General features: G+C 43.2%; 1 protein-coding gene across 9 annotated transcripts in view; it reads left to right on the top strand.

Moving 5' to 3' along the window:
- LOC145361675 (trinucleotide repeat-containing gene 6B protein-like) overlaps positions 1-24,914 on the top strand; it is a 166,920-nt gene that overhangs the window by 136,006 nt on the left and 6,000 nt on the right. For 8 of the 9 annotated variants that reach the window (XM_080217575.1, XM_080217570.1, XM_080217573.1 and 5 more), the window contains 13 exons: positions 742-816; positions 4,939-4,987; positions 7,074-7,219; positions 8,851-9,021; positions 12,556-12,687; positions 13,135-13,269; positions 14,293-14,385; positions 17,255-17,447; positions 17,564-17,719; positions 19,989-20,150; positions 21,522-21,668; positions 22,597-22,692; positions 23,809-24,018. In XM_080217575.1, coding sequence (XP_080073701.1) covers positions 742-816; positions 4,939-4,987; positions 7,074-7,219; positions 8,851-9,021; positions 12,556-12,687; positions 13,135-13,269; positions 14,293-14,385; positions 17,255-17,447; positions 17,564-17,719; positions 19,989-20,150; positions 21,522-21,668; positions 22,597-22,692; positions 23,809-24,018 — 1,765 coding nt within the window. The remainder of the gene's footprint in view (positions 1-741; positions 817-4,938; positions 4,988-7,073; positions 7,220-8,850; positions 9,022-12,555; positions 12,688-13,134; positions 13,270-14,292; positions 14,386-17,254; positions 17,448-17,563; positions 17,720-19,988; positions 20,151-21,521; positions 21,669-22,596; positions 22,693-23,808; positions 24,019-24,914) is intronic. The other variant, XM_080217577.1, reaches the window with a different exon arrangement.

A 24,914-nucleotide genomic window follows, 5' to 3' on the forward strand; every position in this document is an offset into this window, starting at 1 on the left:
AGTCTTTGTTTTGCACCCTCTTTTCCTGTATATGCTTACCAAGGTTTTTGTCACCTTAATCTCCTCAACCTCTCTGGGCTGCTGTCCTGTATTTTGCTTCTCTTGACTTTATTCACTGTTATCAACTGACCAACTTCCTTACAAATTCTTTGCACATTAATGCTGCGTGAAAGCAGTGGGTGTTACTGCACAGGGGTACTCGCATATATATTTTCCACAACTTCTAAAACAATGTGGAAACGTATGTTTTTGTTTGTCTTTCTGTTAAGCCTATGGGTAGTAATTGTCACCATCTGCTTGTAGACATCTTTCTGAAAACTTTGGGCCGTAACAATGACAGCTGGCGTAAATCGGCATCGTATGTTGCGCATTTGCTGTTTGTGTTGTGAACTTTTTATTTCTGGTGGAAAGAAAAATGAGGGAGGTCAAAAAAATGGAATTTAACAAACCATCAAAGTATCTTTTTTTTTTGTGACTAACTCCATGAAGTCAAATAGAATGTGTGAATTTTCAGTGTTGATGCCGTCCAGTGAAATGGGGTTATGGTTGAGATGGGGTTAAATCAATGAATGGTGTTGGCCCTGAAGAAAGAAATAATATTTAAAAATTATTAATATAAAGAGAAACTTGAAGAAGCTTAGCAAACACTGGAAATACACAGCAGGTCTATCGGCATCTGAAACAGTAAAAGCAGTTCATCATTTTCATCCGTACTGTACTTATTCTGAATCTCTTTTCCAGGGCTCCATGAAAGGTGGGAACAATGACACATGGATAAACCCTATCTCTACGCAATTTTCCAAAATGGGATTACTGGTAAGAACAGCTTTACTGAACACGCTAGAGGTCTGATGTGCCTAATTTGCTGCTTAAGTTCATTACATTAAGCCTGCTGCTGACTAACCTTATTACTTTAAGCCCCACAATAAAAAGGTGTACTCTTGTGACATAAAGTTGACAAATGTATTGCAACATAAACTGATGCATCATTTAGACCTGATTAGAATTGTGAACAGAACACAATCCCTTATGTAATAAATTAGGGCCAGTTGGTTATAATGTGTTGTGTTACAAGCATACATATGACATACAAATTAGGAATAGAAGTCGGCCATTTGGCTCCTCACATCTGTTCTGCCACTTGATAAGATCATGGCTGATCTAACTACCCCGGTACTCTTTCACACCCTTGTCGATAAAGACTCTACTTGTTGGTATATTTATTTCAATACTAGTGTTGAGCAATAGAAAAAAATCACATGCTTTAATGCATCATATACTTTGCGTAAAACATTCCCAATTTATTCCACTGTTATTGTCACCACTATAGAGTTAGAGTCAGAGGTTTACAGCATAGAAATAGGCCCTTCGGCCCAACTTGTCCATACCATCCTTTTTTAAAACGTCTAAGCTAGTCCCAATTTCCATGTTTGGCCCATATCCCTCTATGCCCATCTCATCCATATAACTGTCTAAATGCTTTTTAAAAGACAAAATTGTATCCGCCTCTACTACTACCTCTGGCAGCTTGTTCCAGACACTCACTACCCTCTATGTGGAAAAAATTGCCCCTGTGGACACTTTTGTGACTCTTCCCTCTCACTGTAAACCTATGCCCTCTAGTTTTAGACTCCCCTACCTTTGGGAAAAGGTATTGACTATCTAGCAGATCTATACCTCTCATTATTTTGTAGACCTCTAAGGTCATCCCTCAAGTCTCCTATGCTCCAGAGGGAAAAAGTCCCAGTCTATCCACCCTCTTCTTATAATTCAAATCATCAAGTTCTGGTAGCAGCCTGGTAAATCTTTACTGCTCTCTTTCTAGTTTAATAATATCCTTTCTCTAATAGTTGACCAGAACAGTACACAGTATTCCGAGTGTGGCTTTACCAATGTCTTGTACAACTTCAACAAGATGTCCCAGCTCCTGTATTCAATGAAACCAGTAAAAAGTCTGACAACACCAGGTTTTAGTCCAACCTATTTATTTGATAATATACTCGCAAGCTTTCGGGTTAGCCCCAATGAAACCAAGCATGCTGAATGCCTTCTTCACTACTCTGTCCACCTGTGACTCCACTTTCAAGGAGCTACGAACCTGTACCCCTAGATCTCTTTGTTCTGTAACCCTCCCCAATGCCCTATCTTTAGACCTGCATCCTCAAAGAGCTTTATCCCAGTGTTACGCAGCACAGAATATTCAATCCACTACGTATGGAAAGAATCAGTAATTGTGCTGTCTTGTTTAAAAAAAATACTAAATATAAGAATAAACTGATGGTGAGGATTTACACTGTAGTTCATCTCGTGTGTTTAAACAGTAGCCAGCTCCAAGTATGTGTCACAAGAGGCATATAGTAATGAGGCTTGGTAAACAGCCTTTTTAATGCTGTGAATTACACACACTAATCCCATTGTCAACATTGCATTGTCTGCAATTTTTGTGTCAAGTTATTCAGTTAAAGTTCACAGGTCAAAACATCACCTTTTATTCATTTGTGGGGCATGGGTGTTGTTGGCTAGCCAGCATTTATTGCCCACCCCTAATGTTTATTGACCACAATCCTGAACTAAACAGGGCTAGGTAAATTGTAACCCTCATTCGCACATTCCCACATTCTGAGAGGGATGGAGGGACGCACCAAATTACAAATCTGTGCGTCCCTCCATCCCTCTCAGAATGTGGGAATGTGCGAATGAGGGTTACAATTTACCTAGCCCTGTTTAGTTCAGGATTGTGGTCAATAAACATTTCTCATTCTTGGATTTAAACTGTGAAAAGCTGTCTGATATATTCTTCATAAGCTGAAAGCATATATAGTAAGACTCCTGCAGTTTTGACAGAGCACATCCTTGCTACATTCGCAACAAAACCCAGTTGCAACCCAGACCTTGAGTGTAAATTAGGGGAACCAGTTGTCCCTACCCTTGTGGTTGTAACGGATGCCGTGTAGAAAAGTACTGGGAAATTCTATCACTTCCATCTCAAAATAGCTGACTGGGAGGATTTGAAGTCATCAAATTTTTTCCCAATTTTTGTAAGTCATCTTTCCTGCAATGGGAGCAAAAAATTAATTGTCAAGAACCTTTGAGTGTTGCCGTAATACACAGGAATATTGTTTGGCATTTGTTGTAGTACTCAGAGTAACCTAAATTCACAGGAATCTCCATTTTGAGAACTGCCATTTCACAATTGCTGGTCCCACATTTTTGCTAAGATTTGTATCATCAATGACATGAACTTCAATAACTTGGATTTGGATTTGATTGTATACAACTTTTGGGCAAATCATCATCAGATTCATTTTTGATGTGTATATGAAAGAGCAACACAGAACATTGCTGAAATAACACAGAGCTCATTCTGCTTTAAGGGCTGCAACTTAAACCACTGACCTGCCGAGGGTTTAGATATTAATGGAAATGTATATTTTCAAATGGAAGGAAGGGTTGTTTACAACACAGTCCAAAGATGTGCTGGTTAGATTGATTGACCATGCTCAATTGTCCCTTGGTGTCAGAGTGATTAGCAGGATAGATACATGGGGCTACAGGGTTAGGGCTTGGGTGGGATTATTGTCAGTGCAGGTTCAATGGGCTGAATGGCCTCCTTCTGCATTGTAGAGATTCTATGAGAAGAATCACATTGCTGTGGCTCCCGGAGTCACGTGTAGACCAGACCAGGTAAAGACGGCAGATTTCCTTTCCTAAAGGACATCAGTGAACCAGATGGGTTTTTCCAACGACCGACAACGGTTTCATGGTCAGCAGTAGATTCTGATTTTTTTTTATTGAATTCCACCATCTGCTGTGGCGGGATTCGAATTCGGGTCCCCCAGACATCAGCTGGGTTTCTGCCTTAATAGTCTAGCATTAATACCACTAGGCCATCGCCTCCCTTCTTACTCCGGGTGATATTTGTTTATTGATTTCTCACGTCTCCCTTGAGACAGATCATCTGTCATTTTTTTAAAAAAAGTTTGTTGCAGTTCTCTACCTTAATGCTGTTCTCTACTGATTCCTGAAGGGCAATAATATGGCAGTATTCTGCTTGGAGATGGTTTTAGACAGTATATAAATGTCATTTGAAATTAATTGGACTGCTTGTTTGACGAGAGATTCTAATCGTGAATTTTAATTTTCAACCGAGGAGTTTGGTTGTCCCACCTCACCATTCGTCCCATGAATGAATTAATGTTCCCATGATATATAGGAGAATACTGCATTGGATTGATATTCCAATTTCTGAGCTATAAACAAGCCAAACGCACAACTTTGCAGTGTTGTCTGCTTTTGTTATTTACAAGCAAAAACAGATGCCCGGTATGTGGTGTTAGATGCTCACCTTTCTCCTGTTAGACCTGGGGTCCAACTGAACCTATAAGCACCTCTCCCTTAACCAAAATACAGCAGAACCCACGCACCCACTATCCTCTTCCCCCCAGGAGCCCCGACCAACGCCTTCTCCCCCCCCCTCCCCCCTTCCTTCTGACACACAATCTCTCCCACATGTACGCCAAAAAGCCCTGTACCTGACAAAAGAACCCCACCTTACGCATGCACGTAACTAATATGTATATTTTTTAAAAGAAGGAAAAGCTCCAGGGAAAAGAAGACCAGCCATGATATAAGGGCAAGGGATAGCAAGGGTTGAACATGAGCTGAATGAAAAGCAGCAGAGCCAAAAAAAAAAGGGGGACATGTCCTCTCTCTCTGTCCCACTCCATGAATCTGTAATGATTGTGTAAAACTCCCTTCTGTGTCCTGAACAGGCAGGGGTTTGGGAAGCCTCTGCTCTGATTAGATAGTCAAACAATTTTTCATATAGTTTGAAGATGCTGAGATTGTGATTGAATGAAACACAGTAACAAACTGGCAACAGCAAACTCATCATTTAGTAGTGTTAAATGTTATTACAATTTTTTATTCTGTTCGCAGAGGGAGTCTTCCGAAGATGGTGTTGGTAACAAGATGGAGTTAACTGTTGGTGAGTATTAAACAGAATGAAGTGTCAAGTTTAAGTTTATTTATTAGTGTCACAAGTAGGCTTACATTAACACTACACTGAAGTTACTCAGGTGCCTGTTCGGGTACACGAGGGAGAAATTAGCATGGCCGGTCCACCTAACCAGTACGTGTCTCGGACTATGGGAGGAAATCAGAGCGCCCCGAGGAAACTAGTGCAGATGTGGGGAGAACATGCAAACTCCGCGTAGTTTCCCCCAAGGCCGGAATCGAACCCGGGTTCCTGGAGCTGCGAGGCAGCGGTGCTGACCACTGTGCCACCATGCAGCCCAGGTTATTTCAAGCATTTAATGAGCTTTAAAGCTGCTACTTTTACTAAATGACACTTATATTCTAATAGTCAACAGTTAACAATGCTGAGGTCAAGAATTGATGAATTCCCCTCTTCTTCGCAGTTCTTTCCTCACCATTCCTGATAGTTGATTTTTGGTGGTTTCAACTCTGTCCCATAATGATAAATACTTCAAATCTTCCCTTCAGATCAGATGCTAAGCTTCAGATTCTGTGACATTTCTCTAGATTTCTAACGTTTGTTTATTTTGATTGTGAGTGCATGACATTTCATTCTGATTTAGCTTCTTTGCTCTTCCCATTTCTTCTTCCCTCAACTGCGCTCCCCTGAACACATGCATCCAGTTACCAGCAGGGTCAGGAGATGATCATCATGATCAAAAAACCTTAATGACTTTTGCTGTAATCAGCCTAGAATATTTCTGTAGCCCAATACTATCCTGCCTGAGACAATCTAATCCAGCATAACCTGAATTGAACCTGAGATTTTTTAGTCGTATGGGATAATTTCACAACACTAAGTCCAAGCAAGCAGAGGACCCTCCAGAGTGTTAATAGTTTCTTCCTTTTACCTGGATTGTAGCTGTAAATTGATGAGTGTTATAATTCAGGTCAGAAACTCCCAAGGTTTTTATGAAGTCAGCTTAGACCATGAATTTTGCACTTGAATTTGGAACGGGTGAGCATAAGATGTTCCACTCCAGGTATGATTCAAGTGACCCACTAGAGAGCTTTTATTAAACAAAGTTTATTTAAGAATACAGTGAATATATAATAAGACAATCATAACTTTTACAAATTATAAACAAACAAAACAGTAGCCATGCTGTTGTATAAAGCTTAACAGCTAAATATACTGTTCCAAACACACACCCTGTTCTTGGCTTAGCACAGAAAGCAAGTATGCTCGTGTGATGTTGGATCTTTCAGCTTTGCGACACCTGCTGTGAATTAGTCCTTTGGATGTGGAATTGAAACAGAGGTTTTCTGACCCTGCAACTTTTAAGCACACTTTGAGAGACACAGGCACTACTTGCCTGTAGCTTCTAACTGTTCCAATGTACTACCTGGCCTATCAATCATTTCTTCCTCCAACAATTCAGAAAAGGGTCTTAAAACTCCAGGGCACTGCATTAGCCCAAATTAAAAACAAACATTTCTTCAACTATCCTGTTACAGCCACCATACAAAATACTGGTATAGACACTGGCAGCACGGTGGCACGTGGTTAGCACTGCTGCCTCGCAGCGCTAGGGACCTGGATTCGATTCCCGGCTTGGGTCATTGTCAGTGTGGAATTTGCACATTCTCCCTGTGTCTGTATGAGTTTCCTCGGGGTGCTCTGGTTTCCTCCCACAGTCCAAAGATGTGCAGGTTAAGTGGATTGGCCATGCTAAATTATCCCCTAGTGTCAGAGGGAATAACTAGGGTAAATGCGTAGGGTTATGGGAATAGGGCCTTGGTGGGATTGTGGTTAGTGCAGACTCTGGGCTCCTGCACTGTAGGATTCTTTCATTCTGTGACAGCACAGTGCCAATACATAAGGCCAGGCCTGCTTGAAAAAATTTGTACGGAAAACGTGATTAAAATACATTTCTTAAAGGCATGGTAATGTCACGTAAGTAAATTGGTGATTGACTCAAATATATACAGGCTGATGCTCTTGCGTATAAACTCTCGCTTGCGTTTTGAGACTAAGTGCAACTTAACTCAGTTATTGTCCATCATTAAAATCTGCCCTTTTCTGGTTTTTCCAGGTGGTCTACCAGACAAAAAGCTGGAATCTGACAAACGGGGAATGAATATGGATTACAATGGAATGATGAGGAAGGACCGATCGGGATTCCGGCCACCAAATTCCAAAGACTCGCCCACCGCAGACAGTGGACCCTACTTTGAGAAAGTAAGGGTTTTCCTGTCAGTTATTGATTTATTTAAATGTGTAGCATTTTGCTTCTTTTGAAAACATCCTAAAACATTTTTTGGAAATGCGTTGACTTTTAATGTAGGTGAAAGAAGCAGTCATATTGCACGCAGTAACGACAGTCAAAGCACAGTGAGAAAAAGACCATGTAGTCTGTCTAATATCTAAATAATTGGTAGGTCATGAAGCATCTGGAGAGAGACGAGTTAATGTTTCAGATGGAAGATCTTTCGTTAGAACTGGAGAATGTTACAGATGTAATCAGTTTTAGGCAAAGTGCGGGGGAAGGGGAGTTAAAAAAAACAAAAGAGAAAGAAAGGCTGTGATATACTGGATGGCCAGAAAAAATGAGTGACAAAAGGGGGACTGGCGCAAGCAAAGGGGGTCGATAAGGGGTAGGTATCTGAAATATGCTGAAAATGCCCAACAGGTCAGGCAGCCTTTTTTGCCTTTTATTATCTCTAGCAGTAGTTCAGGGAAGGATGTTGACCAGAAGACTGAAAAAAAAAGTCTCCCCTCTTCAAATCACTCTGTGAGATTGTGTTTGCATTTTCCTGTACCCCCACTTGAACAGAGAGGCAGATCACATTCAAGAAGAGGCAATGTTTGCAATACAGTCACTCACTTATTGTCAATTGTTGATCTAAATTATCATTCAAATTCTGGAGTAGGGTTTGAGCTCTCTTGCCTCGGAGGCAGGTATGTACCTGTGAGCCCAGCTGATGGAATTTATTGCTGTTCCATTTAATATGGACTTGGGTTCACTTTATTTGCTAGTGACCTGTCAGCCAACAGAAAGCAAGTTTTCTCTGCCATTCTTTTTATTCTGCATATTTAATTCTAGATTCTGCCCAAAAACGGAGAATCTGGAGTGTTTTCAGTTTCTCTCCCTCCATTTCCTTGAATTCCTTGTTAAAACTGAGTTCATGATCTGATCTAATCTAACCAAACAAGTCCGAGTGTCTGCATTTTTTTGATATATCACAAGCCAGTTAAATTTATAGTAAGTGGATTATATTGTAGTAAGGTTATCAATAAGGTTTTTAACCGTTATGTTCAGCCTAAAATTCTCTCCAACTGATTTTGGACTTGGTACAGGCGTTGAATTCAGGCAGTATTCAATAGTGTTGGTGTAAATGCTGCAATGAGCTCAGGCTGTTGTGTCCGTGATGATTGTGTAGTTCCAGCTCCTTCGCTTATCTGCTAAATCTTAGAGCACGGCAATGAATGCACTGACATGTAGCTCTAGAGTTGAAATGCATGAGACATGGTAAGGTTCCTTTTGTGGAATGTTAGATTCTTGCTGCAACCAGGAAAATAAAGATCTTGCAATGGAACACATTGCTCGAGCACTGCAGAAAGCTCAGTAGCCCACGTGTTTTCTGTACCCAGCCAGGGATGTAATTTGATTCAGGCACTAATTATATCTAACTGTATGTGTGCGTGCGTGTGTGTGTGTGAGCCTAACTGCTTTTTCTTCTCGTTTTTGTTTCTTCCTGCCCTTCCCAAAACTCGTCTTTGTGCTGTTCTCTTGTCTGTTTTTCCCTCCCTTTCCCTCCTTTTCCCTCTCCACACCCTGACTGCATGCTGATTGGCTAATGCTCCTTCAGCTGACTTTGCCTTTCTCCAATCAAGATGGGTGCCTGTCTGACGAGGCACCTAACTCGCCCTTCTCCCCTCCTCCGAGCTGCAAGCTGTCTCCCTCGGGCACTGCTCTACCCACCGCCAGCCTCGGCTGCATCGGTTCTGGTCTTAACATGCAGAATCTAAACGCAAGACACGTAAGGGCTGCTTTCTGAATGCGCCTCCTGACTGGGATGTTGTGATATTGTGCGATTAATTCCATTCTCAGTGAGAAAATCTCAAGTCTCCTTTCCTGCCCACATTTTGCTGTGTTGCAAAGCAATGCACTTATTATTAAGATTATAAATAATTTATTTATCATTAACGAGTTTATACCTAACTCCTCTTCCCCTTTGCACAGTTAAATTCTGATTGTTTCTCTCTCTACTCCCCTGACCCAGTTGTGATGTTTCCACAGCAACATTCATCATGATAAGGTGAAAGCATATTAAATCAACCTCCTAATTGGGAAAATAACTAATATTTACAATATTAAAACATTTGGTATACTGTATGCAAAATGAAGTTATACAGTACCACCAGCTATTTTGTCGTGGCTAGAATGACTAGGGCTAGCACCATTTGTTCTTTTTCCAACAGTGCAAAGGAAGGTTTAAAGCTCTTCATTTTTCCCTTTGGAGCTAAAGACTGTTCCCATTTTCTTTAGTCTTCATATGCCAAGAGGGTCATGGTTTGAGGATCAGGGGTAAATCTTTTAGAACTGAGGTGAGGAGAAATTTCTTCACCCAGAGACTGGTGAATGTGTGGAATTCACGACCACAAAGTAGTTGAGGCCAAAACATTACGTGATTTCAAAAAGAAATTAGATAAAGCTCTTGGGGCTAAAGGGATCAAGGGATTTGGGAGGAAGGGGGAGCAGGATTTTGAATTTGATGATCAGCCATGAACATAATGAATGCTTTAGTTAAGGAGGTTAAGGGAAGGGAGTGAAGAACTTGTCTTGCAATCAACAGATTTGCCCCATATTTTCCTCTTGAGTAAGGAGACACATACAAGATAAAAGACTAGTCATTTCAAACCGAGATGTGCAGAAATTTCTCCTCAAAGGATCTCTGGAATTCTCTGCCCCAAAGGGTGCTGGAGGCTGAAGCATTAGAAGTATTTAAACTGGAGCTGGATAAATATTTGATAGAATGAGGAATAGAGGGCCATGGGGGAAATGGCACAGAGAAGGAGCTGAGACAGCCATGGTTCAGCCTTGATTTATTAAATGGAGGGACAGGCCTGTGGCCTATCCTGCTTCTAGTTCTTGTCTGCGAGAGTAGACCCTTGAACAGAGCTGAGAGGTTTACCTCATTGTATGGAAGTCACAGTTGTGAACTATTAGGAGTTCTGCAGGAGGAATGCGGTTCTGAACCCTGCATTCTCCTCCAGAAGCTCATTCCTGGTGCTATACCAGAAGTGCTTTCACTGAGATGACAGTTAATGATGGATTAGCACAATTTGCATACCATAGCCACTGTACTAAAGATAAACATTGTAATCCAGACTCTTGTCTCAAAGCCATTTTGAGACATAACATATCCCAGAGAGCATCTCACAGAAACTTATAAAATTCTAACAGGATTAGACAGGATAGATTCAGAAAGAATGTTCCCAATGGTGGGGGAGTCCAGAACTAGGGGTTATAGTTTGAGGGTAAGGGGTAAACCTTTTAGGACTGAGGTGAGAAATTTCTTCATCCAGAGGAATGTGTGGAATTCACTGCTACAGAAAGTAGTCAAGGCCAAAACGTTGTGTGATTTCAAGAAGAAATTAGATATCGAAGGATATGAGAGGGTGAAGCAGGGGGAATCAGGATATTGAATTTGATGATCAACCATGATCAAAACAGCAGCCCAAAGGGCTGAATGGCCTACTCCTTCTAGTTTGTGTTTCTATGACACATAAGGCAGTGAGAGAGCCTCATCGCTATTCTGTACTCAGAGGGAAACTGTCCATTAACTTAAGAACATAAGAAATAGGAGCAGGAGTAGGCCATCTAGCCCTTCGAGCCTACCCTGCCATTCAGTAAGATCATGGCTGATCTGTCGTGGCTCAGTTCCACTTTCCCGCCCTCTTCCCATAACCCTTAATCCCCTTGCCTATCAAAAACCTATCAACCCGCGATTTAAATATATTTAGCAAGGCAGCCTCCACCACTTCAACGGGCAGAGAATTCCAGAGATTCACCACCCTTTGAGTGAAGAAGTTCCTCCTCAACTCCGTTCTAAACCGCCCCCCCTTTATCTTGAGGCTGTGCCCTCTAGTCCTACTGTCCTTTCTGAGCAGGAAGAGCCTCTCCACCTCTATCCTATCCATCCCATTCATCATCTTATATGTCTCAATGAGATCTCCCCTCGTTCTTCTAAACTCTAACGAGTACAAGCCTAGTTTATTCAGCCTCTCCTCATAGTTCAACCCCCTCAACTCTGGTATCAGCCTAGTAAACCACCTCTGCACTCCCTCCAAGGCCAAAATATCCTTGTGTAAGTGCGGCAACTAAAACTGCACGCAGTACTCCAGCTGCGGCCGCACCAGTGCCCTGTACAGTTGCAGCAAGACCTCCCTACTTTTATATTCAATCCCCCTCGCTATAAAGGCCAGCATCCCATTTGCCTTCCTGACCACCTGCTGCACCAGCAGGCTGGGTTTTTGCGACTCATGCACAAGGACCCCAAGGTCCCTCTGCACTACTGCATGCTGCTGTTTTTCTCCACATAAGTAATAGTCCTTCCTACCATTATTCCTACCAAAGTGGACAACTTCACACTTGCTAACATTAAATTCCATTTGCCAGTTCCTGGCCCATTCGCTCAGCCTATCTAGATCCTTCTACAGACTTTCCACACTCTCCGCACAATTTGCCGTTCCACCAATCTTGGTGTCATCAGCAAATTTCGACACCATACACTCGGTTCCTTCCTCCAGATCATCTATATAAATGGCAAATAGCTGAGGCCCCAGCACCGATCCCTGGGGCACTCCGCTAGTCACCAACTGCCAATCCGAATAGCACCCATTGACCCCCACTCTCTGCCTCCTATTTGACAGCCAATCCCCTATCCACGCTAACATCGTACCCCCAACTCCATACCCCCTAACCTTCTGTAATAACCTCTTGTGCGGCACCTTATCAAACGCCTTCTGAAAATCAAGAAACGCCACATCTACCGGCTCTCCTCTATCCACCGCCCTAGACACATCCTCATAGAACTCCAATAAATTCGTCAGACACGACTTACCCTGAACGAAACCGTGCAGTGTCTGCTCTATCAAACAATTCTCCTCAAGTTGCCTCGCTATTTTCTCCTTGTTCATAGATTCTAACGTTCTACCTACAACAGACGTTACATTAACTGGCCTATAATTCCCTGCCTTTTGCCTGCCACCCCTCTTAAACAACGGCGTAACATTAGCAGTTTTCCAATCTTCCAGCACTTCCCCGGAATCCAGCGAGGTTTGGAAAATAATCATCGTTATTTTGTGATTATGGGCTGTCCCTCTGCTGTGGTAGAATGGTGGATGTTAGGATGAGAACTGGGTTTGATAGCTAGTCACAAATATTATGTTGATGTCTGCATCCTGTGTGACCTGCTCCCTGATTGAATTAGCTTTTTAGTGATGTATGAAAACGTTCTCTGGAAGAAAATCTAATTAATTTAATGTCTGTCTTTCTCTCTCTCTCACAGAATGGCAATCATGGTTTATTTGGCGGTAGCACAGCACAATCCAGGGGTGTGCATACACCTCAAGTACAACCCATGAATTCATCCCAGCCTAACGTTCGGGCTCAAGTGCCTCCACAATTCCTGCCCCCTCAGGTGTGTAACATCTCTGACCACAGAGTGTTTCCTTTCTCTACTCTTGCGGTACCTTTATTTTGGAGTTGAGGTATCTGTACTTTGGAAGTAATGGGCCAGCTCTCGAGAGATTCAAATCTAACCTAGGTGAATGAGCTAGACTTTACAATGGATGCTTGATGGTAACATTGGGTGCCTGTAATGGGAATTAATTTCATTGTTCAACATTGACATCCTTCAATTATTAATGAACATTCCATCACATAGTTAGAAATGCTGCTAATCCCTTACTATCTTCACTGCTGCAGTGCTCCTTGCCTCCTGGTTCACAGCGAACACTAGCAGCTGTACTCCTGGGGTGAATGCAGAACTATTGTTAAGAAGTCGATTAAGGTTAGACAATTAGAGTGGTGGTGACAGCTGTTTTACATATTAATGTGCTAAGTGGGTTCTTTGCTCTGATTGTAGGTTCCTGCCTCCATGTTGAAGCATGCCACTCCGAATGGAGCCCTGAACCCAGCCCTATTTAGCCTTGGTCCACAACTTTCCCCTCAGCAAATAGCTATGCTCAGTCAACTTCCTCAACTCCCACAGCTCCAGTTGGTAAGTAGTAATTCTTCCACCGTGCTGTTGTTATATCAGGTGATGGTGTCGTTTTTACTCAGCCTCAGAGTGTGGTGTGGATATTTGTGTAGAGTGATGGCATTCTGCAGGGTAAGGGGTTTTCCTGCAATGGCAGTGCGTCTTCCAAGTTGTGCAGAGCACCTCTGCGTTCTGTTTGTGCTTATTCAATTTAGAATTTTCTGCCTTCGGAGAAACAATCTTTTAAAATTTTTAATTCTTGCACGTATCCAACAGTGTTACAAAATGTCCCCAAGTGTACCAGTGACATTGGAGAGTGGCAGGTACAAGGAGTGGTGAATTTAAAGTCCAGATTGCCCTGTCCCATTGATTATAACAAGAGGCAAAATATTCCATGCCAGCTTATTCTAACTTCAATGGGAATGTAAAGTACACAACCGAAAATAAGATAAGCAAAAGGGGAGAGGCGTCGGCCCAGAAACTCAGCTAACGCTCTGGATTTCAAGTCCTGCCACGACCGATGGTGGAATTTGAGTTTGATTTAAAAAAAAATCTGGAATTATGAATCTACTGATGACCATGAAACCATTGTTGTTTGTTGGGAAAAACCCATCTGCTTCACTACTATCCATTCAGGAAGGAAATATGCTGTCCTTACCCGGTCTGGTTTACACATGACTCCAGAGCCACAGCGACTGCCCTCCATTGGCAATAAATACTGGTCATGATGTGGGTATGCTGGCGTTGGACTGGCGTAAACACAGTAAAAAGTCTGACAACACCAGGTTTTAGTCCAACCTAATTCTCCATTCACCTGACGAAGAGGCTGTCCCCTCGAAAGCTTGTGAGAATATTATCAAATAAATAGGTTGGACTAAAACCTGGTGTTGTCAGACTTTTTACAATAAATACTGGCCCAGCCAGTGATGCCCATCTCCCACGAATCACTAATTTAAAAAAAAATCAGTTAAGAGAATCAGGTTTCCTTGTTTGTGGTGAATTGCTGCTCCTGTTCACTCTGGCTTTTTAATCTTTCCTTTACAGGCCTACCAGCTCTTGATTCAGCAACAGCAGCAGCAAGTGCTGCAGAACCAACGGAAGCTCTCTGCTGCTGTCCGACAACAGCAAGAGCAGCAAGTATGAGATGCTAAACATATCTGTGACGTGGTGGCATTCTTACTTTCACTACATGTTGCAAAAGGAATTTGGAGAACAACCGTAACACTCCTTTTAATAACAGATTACTTTCATCTATGATATCTCCTTTAACCTATCACTCCTGGTGCTGAATATTCAGATCCACAATAGCACCTGCCATTTTAACCTTCGAGTGACAGTGTTTGGCCAGGCTGGTTGGAATTTGTTGAACCTTGTACCTATGTCTAGGTTGTTTCATGCAATGGTGAATTCCCTGCTGATCCTACTGCATGCAGTCTTAGCAAGCTAGTCGGGAAATGGTAAAACTCACACAAGGGTAGTGGCCCAGAGTGACAGCTTCCAGGATATAATTTCCTCTTTCTTTCCTCAAATTCTGAAAGACATGCTGGTTAGGTGTATTTATGCAAGCAGGTGCCAGAGTGTGGCGACTTGGGAAATTTCACAGTAACTTCATTGCGGTGTTAACGTAAGCCTTATTTGTGACCCTGATAAATAAACTTTAAAAGCTTTAAACTTTCATTCAGGCCCAATCTGCCCCAATTTATTTTCTGGTTACCTTTGAGAATCGCCTGAAGTGGTTGCTGAGCGAGTTAACTTGGTAATACATTTGGTGTTTTCAAAATAACAATGAGAGAGAAAGGAATAATTAGTTAAGCAGGTGACATACTGGTGACAACATGCACTCCACGTGCTTGAATAGATTCTGTCATTGCTCGACTGTCGAGGTATGGCCACTGTGGGTGACATATAAACAGAGCGCTGCATATGTTGAAAATCTAAAGTTAAAATTAGAAAATGATAAAAATATACACATTGATTCATCTTTTAAAATACTGCTTTCGAGTCTCATAGCCTTTACCGAAATCAGTGTTTGAGAATCACATGGCGATGCAGTGAAGTTCACCTCCCACGTTGATTTCCAATCTTATTTACACGTTCCCTGGAGCAAACATTAGACAAACATGCAGCAGAGAAAACGCAAGAGAAACAACAGAATGAGGCGATTGCAGCTTCCTTTGCACATCTAACTGGATACAGAGCAACTTCCAGAGAGGAGAGGGGATGGGGGTGGTTGTAGCATCAGTAGCCCTGCCTGTAGGCAGAAGGATGGGAGGAATACGTCTGCTCTTGAATTGCAATGCACTCGCCCTCCCCTGTGCATTCAGCAGTGATGCCTCTCTGTTCATGAAAAATACTGCTGTGGGTTCAGATCACGAGGAAATTCAAGGCTCAAAACATTCAGCTCCCTGAAGATTGTATATTTATTATTAGTATCACAAGTAGGCTTACGTTAACACTGCAGTGAAGTTGCTGTGAAAATCCCCCAGTCGCCACACTCCGGCATCTGTTCGGGTACACTGAGGGAGAGTTTAGCATGGCCAATGTAACTAACCAGCACACTTTTCAGACTTTGGAGGAAATGGAGCACCCAGAGGAAACCTACGCAGACGCAGGGAGAACGTGCAAACTCCACACAGTGACCCAAGCGGGGAATCGAACCTGGGTCCCTGGCGCTGTGAGGCAGCAGTGCCAACCATTGTGTCCACCTGATTAATCCCATAAGATTTAAAATATTTTACTGCTGAACTTGCATCTTAAAAGTAGTGTTGTGTTTCCTTTACTTGCTGTGGACAATTCATGGTGAAGCCATGAATTCTACCCTTGTAGATTTTTAAAATTTATCTTTGCTTTATTGAACCTATGTGGGAATTAATTTCAAGTGGGGGGGTGGGGGGGGGGGCAACGACAGTAAAGTTGAAACTTGCAATCAGGTTCGGATGATTGTTCTATTGGTTCAGATTTCATAATTCTTTTATAAATACTCTCCTTCCTCCCTAAATCTCTCCCCTATCCAAGTAAACATCCATCTAATAGGAATTTAGAATCATAAAACCCTACAGTGCAGAAGACTGTTAGGCCCATCGAGTATGCACCAACCTCTATCCCATCCAGGCCCTATGTCCGTAATTTACCCCAACTATCCCCCGACACAAAGGGACAATTTAGCATGGCCAATCCACCTAACCCGTACATCTTTGTGGAGGATGGGAGGCAACTGGAGCACCCAGAGGAAACCCATGCAGACATGGGGAGAACTTGCAAACTCCATACAGATAGTGACCCGAGCTGGGATTCGAACCTGGGTCCATGGTGCTGAGAGACAGTACTAACTGTGTTGCCGAGAGTGACAGGTTGTTTGACTTTTGGTGGAGGCATAGGAGGGACAGAAGGAGAATCCTTGTGACCTGCTTTTTCTTTAAGATTCTCTTGTCTCACGTCATAACATGGGTTTAATTTTCACTCGCCTTCAGCATTCAACGTTAGATGGTTTGAGTTATAAGGAAAGGCTGGATAGACTGGGACTTTTTTCTCTGGAGTGTAGAAGACTGAGGGGTGATCTTATAGAGGTCTGCAAAATAATGAAGGGCAGAGATCTGCTAGATAATCAATATCTTTTCCCAAAGGTAGGGGAGTCTAAAACTAGAGGGCATATGTTTAAGGTGAAAGGGGAGAGAATCAGAAGGGTTCAGAGGGGCAGTTTTTTCACACAGGGTGGTGAGTGTCTGGAACAAGCTGCCAGAGGTAGTAGTAGAGGCAGGTACAATTTTGTCCTTTTAAAAAGTGTTTGGACAGTTCCATGGGTAAGATGGGTATTGAGGGATATGGGCCAAATGCGGGTAGTTGGGATTAACTTTGGGGTTTTAAAAAAAGGGTGGCATGGACAAGTTGGGCCTGTTTCTATGCTGTAAATCTCTATGACTCTATGATTCTAATTAGATTAATAAGTGACAGCGACCCTCTGTGAACCGTACTCAATGCTCTCTTGGTGTTGTCATTTTTTCCTCAGCTTGCCCGTATTGTAAGTGCTCTGCAGCAGCAGCAGCAGCAACAGCACCGACACAACACCCCTGGGATGAAACACTCTCCATCGCATCCCGGCATACCCAAGCAGCACCTGGATAATGTTGTGCCTAATCCTCTTCCCTCTGGCCTTCCAGACTTCCAGACCAAAGGACAGCTTCAGCCGGGTTACCCAATGGGTGAGTCCCCTCATCATTGTTTTATTTTTAAACTTGTTCTTTACCCACCATCTTTTAACGGGGCTCCTGGATTTTTGGAGAATGTCCCTAAACAAAAAATTTTTTTTGTATTTCAGGCCTGGGTTCAAACATGAACGTAAACCAGTTAGACGTCAACAGTATTGTAGGAATGAAGGAACCTCAGTCCCAGCAGTCCCGGCTTAAGCAGTGGACAACCATGGAGGGTCTGTCTCCTGCCACTCCGCCGCCAGATCACAACCCCCTCAAAAATGGTAACTGTCCAAAAATCACACTGGCTGAACACACGCCAGCATTGACATTCTTCCTTGCTTCAACCCCAGTGCTGAACGAGGACTTTTCGCTATGTTATTTGTACTGACTGAGTGCTTCCTGCTTTCCCTTCCTGTTTCTTTCTCCTAAAATCTACAGCCTTTCAAAACCCGAACTGATAACTCCACACTGTTTTTCACTGTGCCTTCTCTCCTCCTCTCTTCAGCTTTGGTAATGTCCTGTACTTTTACATCTTGAGTTTCTCAATCAGACTCATCAGCTGCCTGACTCTGAATAATTGTCATGTGGTGGACGTATCCATTTCAAGCATAACACTTAATAAATTGGAGAGTAGGAGCCCTTGGCTTAGATTTGTGTTCACTTTTTGAAGTTACCAAATTAGAATGTGGTACACCCTACAGTCAGGCAGCCTCTTGGCATCAGCTAGCTTCAGTTTTGAAGAAGGTTGAGCTCCTTGAGGTAGCAGAGGACTTCTGAAGCCTGCAGAATTGGACTCTCTTGCACAAGTCCAGCAGGTGATTAGGAAGGCAAATAGAATATTGCTGTCTGTTGCAAGGGGGATGGAATATCAAAGAAAGGACTTTTTGCTACAGTTAAAGCTAACTTATTAGTCACAAGTAAGGCTTTCATTAACACTGCAATGAAGTTACTGTGAAATGCCCCTAGTCGTCATAGTCCGGCACCTGTTTGGGTCAGCGCACCTAACCAGCCCGTCTTTCAGAGCGTGGGAGGAAACTGGAGCATCTGGAGGAAACCCACATGGACACGGGGAGAATGTGCAGACTCCGCACATTCCCCAAGTCAGGAATTGAACCTGGGCCCCTGGTGCTGTGAAGCAGCAGTGTTAACCATCTTGCTACTGTGCTGCCCCTTAGTTGTACAGGGCATTGGTGAGACCACATCTAGGGTGCTTAAATAAGGAGACCATTTAGGTCTCCTTATTTAAGCAATAACATAATTATGGGCAGCACGGTGGCACAGTGGTTAGCACTGCTGCCCCATAGCGCTAGGTACCTGGGTTCAATTCCAACCTCGGGTGACTGTGCGGAGTCTGCACGTTCTCCCTGTGTCTGTGTGGGTTTCCTCCAGGGCTCCAGTTTCCTTCCACACTCCAAAGATGTAAGGATAGGTTGATTGGCCATACTAAATTGCCTCCGAGTGCCCCAAGAGGTATAGTTGAGGGGGGTTAGTGAGATAAATACATAGGGTTATGGGGTAAACCTGGATAAGAGTTGGTAAGACTGAATGGGCCGAATGGCCTCCTGTACTGTATAGATGCCATGATTCTAATGTAATTGCATTAGAAGCAGATGAGAGAAGGTTCACATGACAGATTCAGGGACAAAGGAGCTATCTAATGAGGAAAGGTTGAACAGCTAGGGCCTGTGTCTTATTGAAACATATAAGATCCTTTCGGGACTTGGCAGGGTGGAGCTGAGAGGATGTTTCTCCTTGTGGGAGAGATTAGACAAGGAGACACAATTTAAAAATCATGAGTTTCCTGTCTAAGATGGCGATGAGAATTTTTTTTCTCAGAGCTTGTGCTCTGTGTAAAACATCAATAAATTCCATTTGAACAGCTTGAAACTACCCAGAAAGAGAAATAAACTCAGTCACTGTCAGTTTATTTCTGCCCTAAGATAATGAAAGGTTCACGGGATGACAAGCCAAAGTGGGAGACAGTCTAAAGCAGCATCCAGTGGCATCAGTAATTAGATTTTAATTACCCTCCAGGCTTATTTGGACAGTTTGCAAATAGGGGCTTCTGTCAGTGGGCTTAAAGGAACCAATCAGAATAATAATGAAGCATTGCAAAAATCCTTCACCTAATGTACTCCTTAGTGATGTTATTGGGGCTTGTTAACTTTAGGATTCGGGGTGCAAGGGGTTTTAGGTGTGGGTGATGGATTTCAGAATACTTGATTGGAATGTGCCTTCTAGTGAACTGATCTTTCTCACTCATTGCGTTTTGGGGACTCTCGGAGTCAGGAGAAGACCATTCAGGAGGTGACCTGGGAAATACTATTACACACTTTCACTCGGATTCAATGATTTGAGTAGTCTCAGGCACATTTGTTCCCTATCTGATTATCCCCCACTGATTAAGATGCTACTCGTTGATCACGTAATAGGGACGTGTTCAATTGCGTCATGCCTTCCCTTGTACAGTTCCTTTATAGGCAGCAGTAGTTCTACGGAGCTTTGCCAATTAATCAGTTAAATAAGTTGTATTTTTCTGTTGTTTTGCAGGTGCTATTTCGAGCAGCATGGCACCACCGAAGTCTCGAGATAGTCTGCCCTATTATGAAATGATAGCAGGTGACTCCTTGGCCAGCCATTCGGGTCCTGCGAGTGACAACTGGTCCACCCCTAAGCTCTCGAATGGTTCCAGCGGCTCTAGTTGGCCTCCAGGTGTGATTCTACTTTTATACAACATTTAAATAAAGAAACATAGGAGATATGAGTAGGCCATTTTGCCCTTCCAGCCCTTTTGTCTTTCAACTTAATTATGGCTGATCCTCAATTCCAATGTCCCACTCCGCATTCTCTCCATACTCCTTTAGAAATCTATTTCTCCCTTAAACATATTCAGTCACTTGGCCTCCATGCTTACTGTGGTAGATGGATTTACCACCTTCTGAGGTATTTCCCCCTCATCTCAATCCTAAATGGCCTACCTCATATCCTGAGATTGTGACCCTGTGGTTCTACCCGCAAACACAGTAAAAAGTCTGACAACACCAGGCCAGAGACAACAACATCCCAGCACCCAGTCTATCCAGACGTGTCAGAATTATGTACATCTCAATTAGATTCCCCTCCGTTTTAAATTCCAGTGAATCCAGGCCCAATTGACCCAATCTCTCCCCATACGACAATCCTGCCGTCCCAGGAATGAAGTTTGGTGAGCCTTTGCTGCACTTCCTCTAAGGCAATTATATCATTTCTTGAATAAGGAGACCAAAATTGCACACAGTACTCTAGGTGTAGTCTCACCTAGGCCCTGTGTAGCTGCAATAAAATATCCTTGCTCCTGTGTGTGAACTTGCAAATGATTTGTTAAAATTAGTTTTCTATAGTAAACCAAATTACATAGTAATTTTCCTTTGCAATCTGAGGGGCTGTAGGGGAAAAATTCAATTCTTTGTATGGTGATTCTCAGTAAAAGCATCACGGTTTCAGTGGAAGGATAGTGCTTCTGAAGAGCACCAGGATGTGACCTGGATTCAGTGTTCACCATGCCCCAGGTATCTCAGTGCCAAAAAGCACCAATTTTTGAGAAACTCATTCTAATCAGGCACATTGGTCAGTGCAATATTTCCTCAGTATCACCAACCTATCATAGAGTCTACAGTGCAGGAGGAGACCATTCGACCATCGAGTCTGCACCAACTCAATCCCACCTAGGCCTTATCCCCATAACCCTAGGCATTTACTCTATCTAATCCCCCACCACTAAGGGGCAATTCAACATGGCCAGTCCACCTAACCTGCACATTTTTGGATTGTGGGAGGAAACTGGAGCACCTGGAAGAAACCCATGCAGACGTGGGGAGAACGTGCAAACTCCACACACAGCCGGGATTCAAACCCAGGCCCGTGGCACTCAGAGACAGCTGTGCTAACCACTGTGCCCCCAGTACAGTACTGTACTGGAGTGTCTGCCTATGTAATGGTCAGTGTGTGAAGTATGATGTTGTCAACCTAACTCCCAAATATAAAATAACAGATTTGATTAATAAATGTCTTTGATGCATCCCCTCCACTTTGTCTTCGTTATAGAGTTCCGCCCTGGGGAACCATGGAAGGGTTTTCAGAACATTGACCCCGAATCAGACCCCTACGCGACCCCGGCGAGCATGATAAACAGCTCTGCAGCACCCCCATCCCCGGACTCAGAACACCAACTTCTCAGGGACAGGAGCACAGGTGTGTGACCCATTTATTTTCCTTTTTGTGTGCTTTTATTTTTGCTTTATATTAATATCCTAAAAGCTGTCCTTTGTGATTCACTGAGCCTTAAGTGTTCCCTTTTATTCAATCATTCTTATTTTGGAATATTCTACAGAATTCCTAATGAAGGAATAACTGAACCAATTGTCCCTTTCTATCAAAGCCAGAATATATTTCCAAGCTTTCTACATTGGTCAGTCAGACAGCGGAACATCTGGGCTGTTGTCTGAACTGGAGGGGGAAGCTGGAAAAGTTAGTTGAAAGAGTGATCCTGCTGTCACCTTTTGTCCTTCTTTCGTTGACCCGATGTTGCAAGTCGCGTACCCTTAATTGTAAAGCAGCCATGGATTCTGTGTACTGATCATAATGTATAAAATATAAGGGTGGATTTGTGACTGTTTACAAGTGAAACTATAATCACCACTGGAGGGGGGCAAAGCCTTGTTCGTTCCTGGCCTGTTGTTACTTGCAACGATAGTTAAAAGTTTATTTATTAATGTCACAAGTAGGCTTACGTTCACACTGCAATGAAGTCACTGTGAAAATCCCTAAGTCGCTACACTCTGGTGCTTGTTCGGGTACACTGAGGGAGAATTTAGCACGGCCAATGTACCTAACCGGCGCGCCTTTCGGACTGTGGGAGAAAACTGGAGAACCCGGAGGAAACCCATGCAGACGTGGGGGAGAATGTGCAGACTCCACATAGACAGTAACCCATACTGGGAATTGAACCCAAGTCCTGGCGCTGAGAGTCAACAGTGCTAACCACTGTGGCACCGTGCCACTCATACATAGTAGTGGCATTGGAGCAAGATTTCAGTCACAGATGTGCATTATTGGTGTGAATGCTCCCCCTCGTAAGGCTTGTGAGCTTAGTTTGATTTCTGACTCTTGTTTGTCACAGGGTCCAGTTCCTCCCTGAACACCTCGCTGCCTTCACCCGGTGCCTGGTCCTATAGTGCCTCAAACAGCTCCTACAGCACCGTACAGAGCACTTCAGGTAGGAGCTTTGTTTTCCTGGGGCCTATTATGCACCTGTTAGGACAATAATGAAGAAACAGCTGCTTTATCTAGGGTTTCTGTGAGGCATAAAACAAAATTATCTTAGGTAGTTTTTTCATAAATTTGCATTAAAAGGTGGTAGATGAATTCATCAAAACATCCTTAAGGCCCTTGGGAACAATTAGCAATAAAAACATTAAGCTGTATTCTACCTTTGAGCAAGCAGTACGTGACCAACTAGAATAGAGTCCCTGCAGTGCAGAAAGAGATTGTTTGGCCCTTTGAGCCTGTACTGACAGCAATCCCACCCAAGCCCGATCTCCGTAACCTCATGTATTTATCCTGCTAGTCTCCCTGATACTAAGAGACAATTGAGTGTGGCCGACTAACCTAACCCAGACATCTTTGGAGTGTGGGAGAAAACTGGAACACTCGGAGGAAACCCACGCAGACATGGGGGAATGTGCAAGCTGCACATAGACTGTGACCTGAGGCTGGAATTGAACTCGAGTCCCTGGCACTGTGAGGCCGCAGTGCTAACTGCTGTGCCACCCTGCTTACTAGAGTAGATATTATCTCCTTGGTTGAGCCCACACAGTTATGTTTCTTGATCTTCACTCGTTCCATTTGTTCTGTTTGTTACCTAACCACCATCCCATTATTGATTAAATTCAGCTATTCATAAAAACGTAGAAGATAGGAGCAGGAGTAGTAGGCCATTCTGTCCTTTGAACCTGCTCTGCCATTCATCACGATCATGGCTGATCATCCAACTCAATAGCCTAATTCTTTGCCCTTCCACCCTATCTGATCTACCTACAGGTGATTGTCACACAGTCATAGGACGTCTTTTAGTAAATACATCATCCACTTTTCAAACAAGTGTAATTTATAAACCATTTAAAGAAAAATCTGATTTTTAAAAATTTTAACCATGAACCTGCACCTGCAATGAGAAGCTATCTTAAACATTTTTATCTGGCAGAGTGGGTTTGAAGGACTGAAGGGCTCCTTGTCCCATATGTCCATATTTAATGGTTCCGGGATTCTCTCAAAGCCCAGTCTTGCTGGTTTTTTTGCATTAACTGAGTCTGAGCAATGCTGTTCTTTTCAGCCAAGTTCAACGACTTCAAGTCGACGTGGTCTCCAGATCCAATTGGACATCCCAGGATGTGGAAAAATCAGATGTCATCAAAAAACACTAACCCGCCAACCCGGCCGCCACCAGGACTGACCAACCAGAAGCCCCCATCATCTTTGTGGGGCAGTGGAGCCCCCCGATTCAGCAGAGGATGGGGTGTACAGGAATCACGATATACCCTGAGTATGCACCTGTTTCTCACTAAGTCCTTTTTTTCTCACATTCTATCGTTTCTATCTTTGCTGCTGGATTCGATTGAAATGTGCTTTATTTTTATGAAATCTAGCTATCTTGCCATTACAAATAATTGTTTAGTTTATTTACCCAATGAGAGGAAATACTAGGCATCAAGTCAGTGATCTGATCTTACCCCTATCCTATTAAAAAATGGAAATACTCCTCTCTGTCTGACAGTGTCATCTTGGCCCCAGTGCACACTCGGAGACTCAATGATGACTTTGAGCACATAGTCTAGGTTGAAGTTTATATTGCACCACTTCAGGGAGTGGTGTGTTGCCAGAGGTACTCTCGGATCAGATGTTATACCCTCAGGTGGATTTAAGTGATGAGATTGAAAGAGCAGGGGAGTCCGCAATCAACCGCAAGAAACTGTTTCACTGTTTAGCTAGATTGCGTTGTTAGTCGGATCTTGCTGCCTTCAAATAGGCCATTGCATTTCCCTAAATAGAATCATAGAATCCTACAGTGCAGAGGAGGCCATTTGGCCCTACGAGCCTGCACCAGCCGCAATCCCACGCAGGCCCTATCCCATAACCCCATGCATTTTCCCTAGCTAGGGGTAATGTAACATGGCCAGTCCACCTAACCTGCACATCTTTGGTCTGTGGGAGGAAACCCCACACAGACATGGGGAGAACATGCAAACTCCACACAGTCACCCAAGTTGGGAATCGAACCCGGGTCTCGGGCACTGTGAGGCAGCAGTGCTAACCATTGTGTCACCGTGCCACCCCATATAGATCTACTTCTGAAGTGATTAATTGGCTGAGAAGTAGTTTGGGGCTGCTGAACACTTTAATGTATCCTGAAGATGAGAAGATGCTATAAATACAAGTTTT

This window comes from Carcharhinus amblyrhynchos, chromosome 35, assembly GCF_965287045.1.
Source record: "Carcharhinus amblyrhynchos chromosome 35, sCarAmb.v2.hapA, whole genome shotgun sequence".
NCBI lineage: Eukaryota > Metazoa > Chordata > Chondrichthyes > Carcharhiniformes > Carcharhinidae > Carcharhinus > Carcharhinus amblyrhynchos.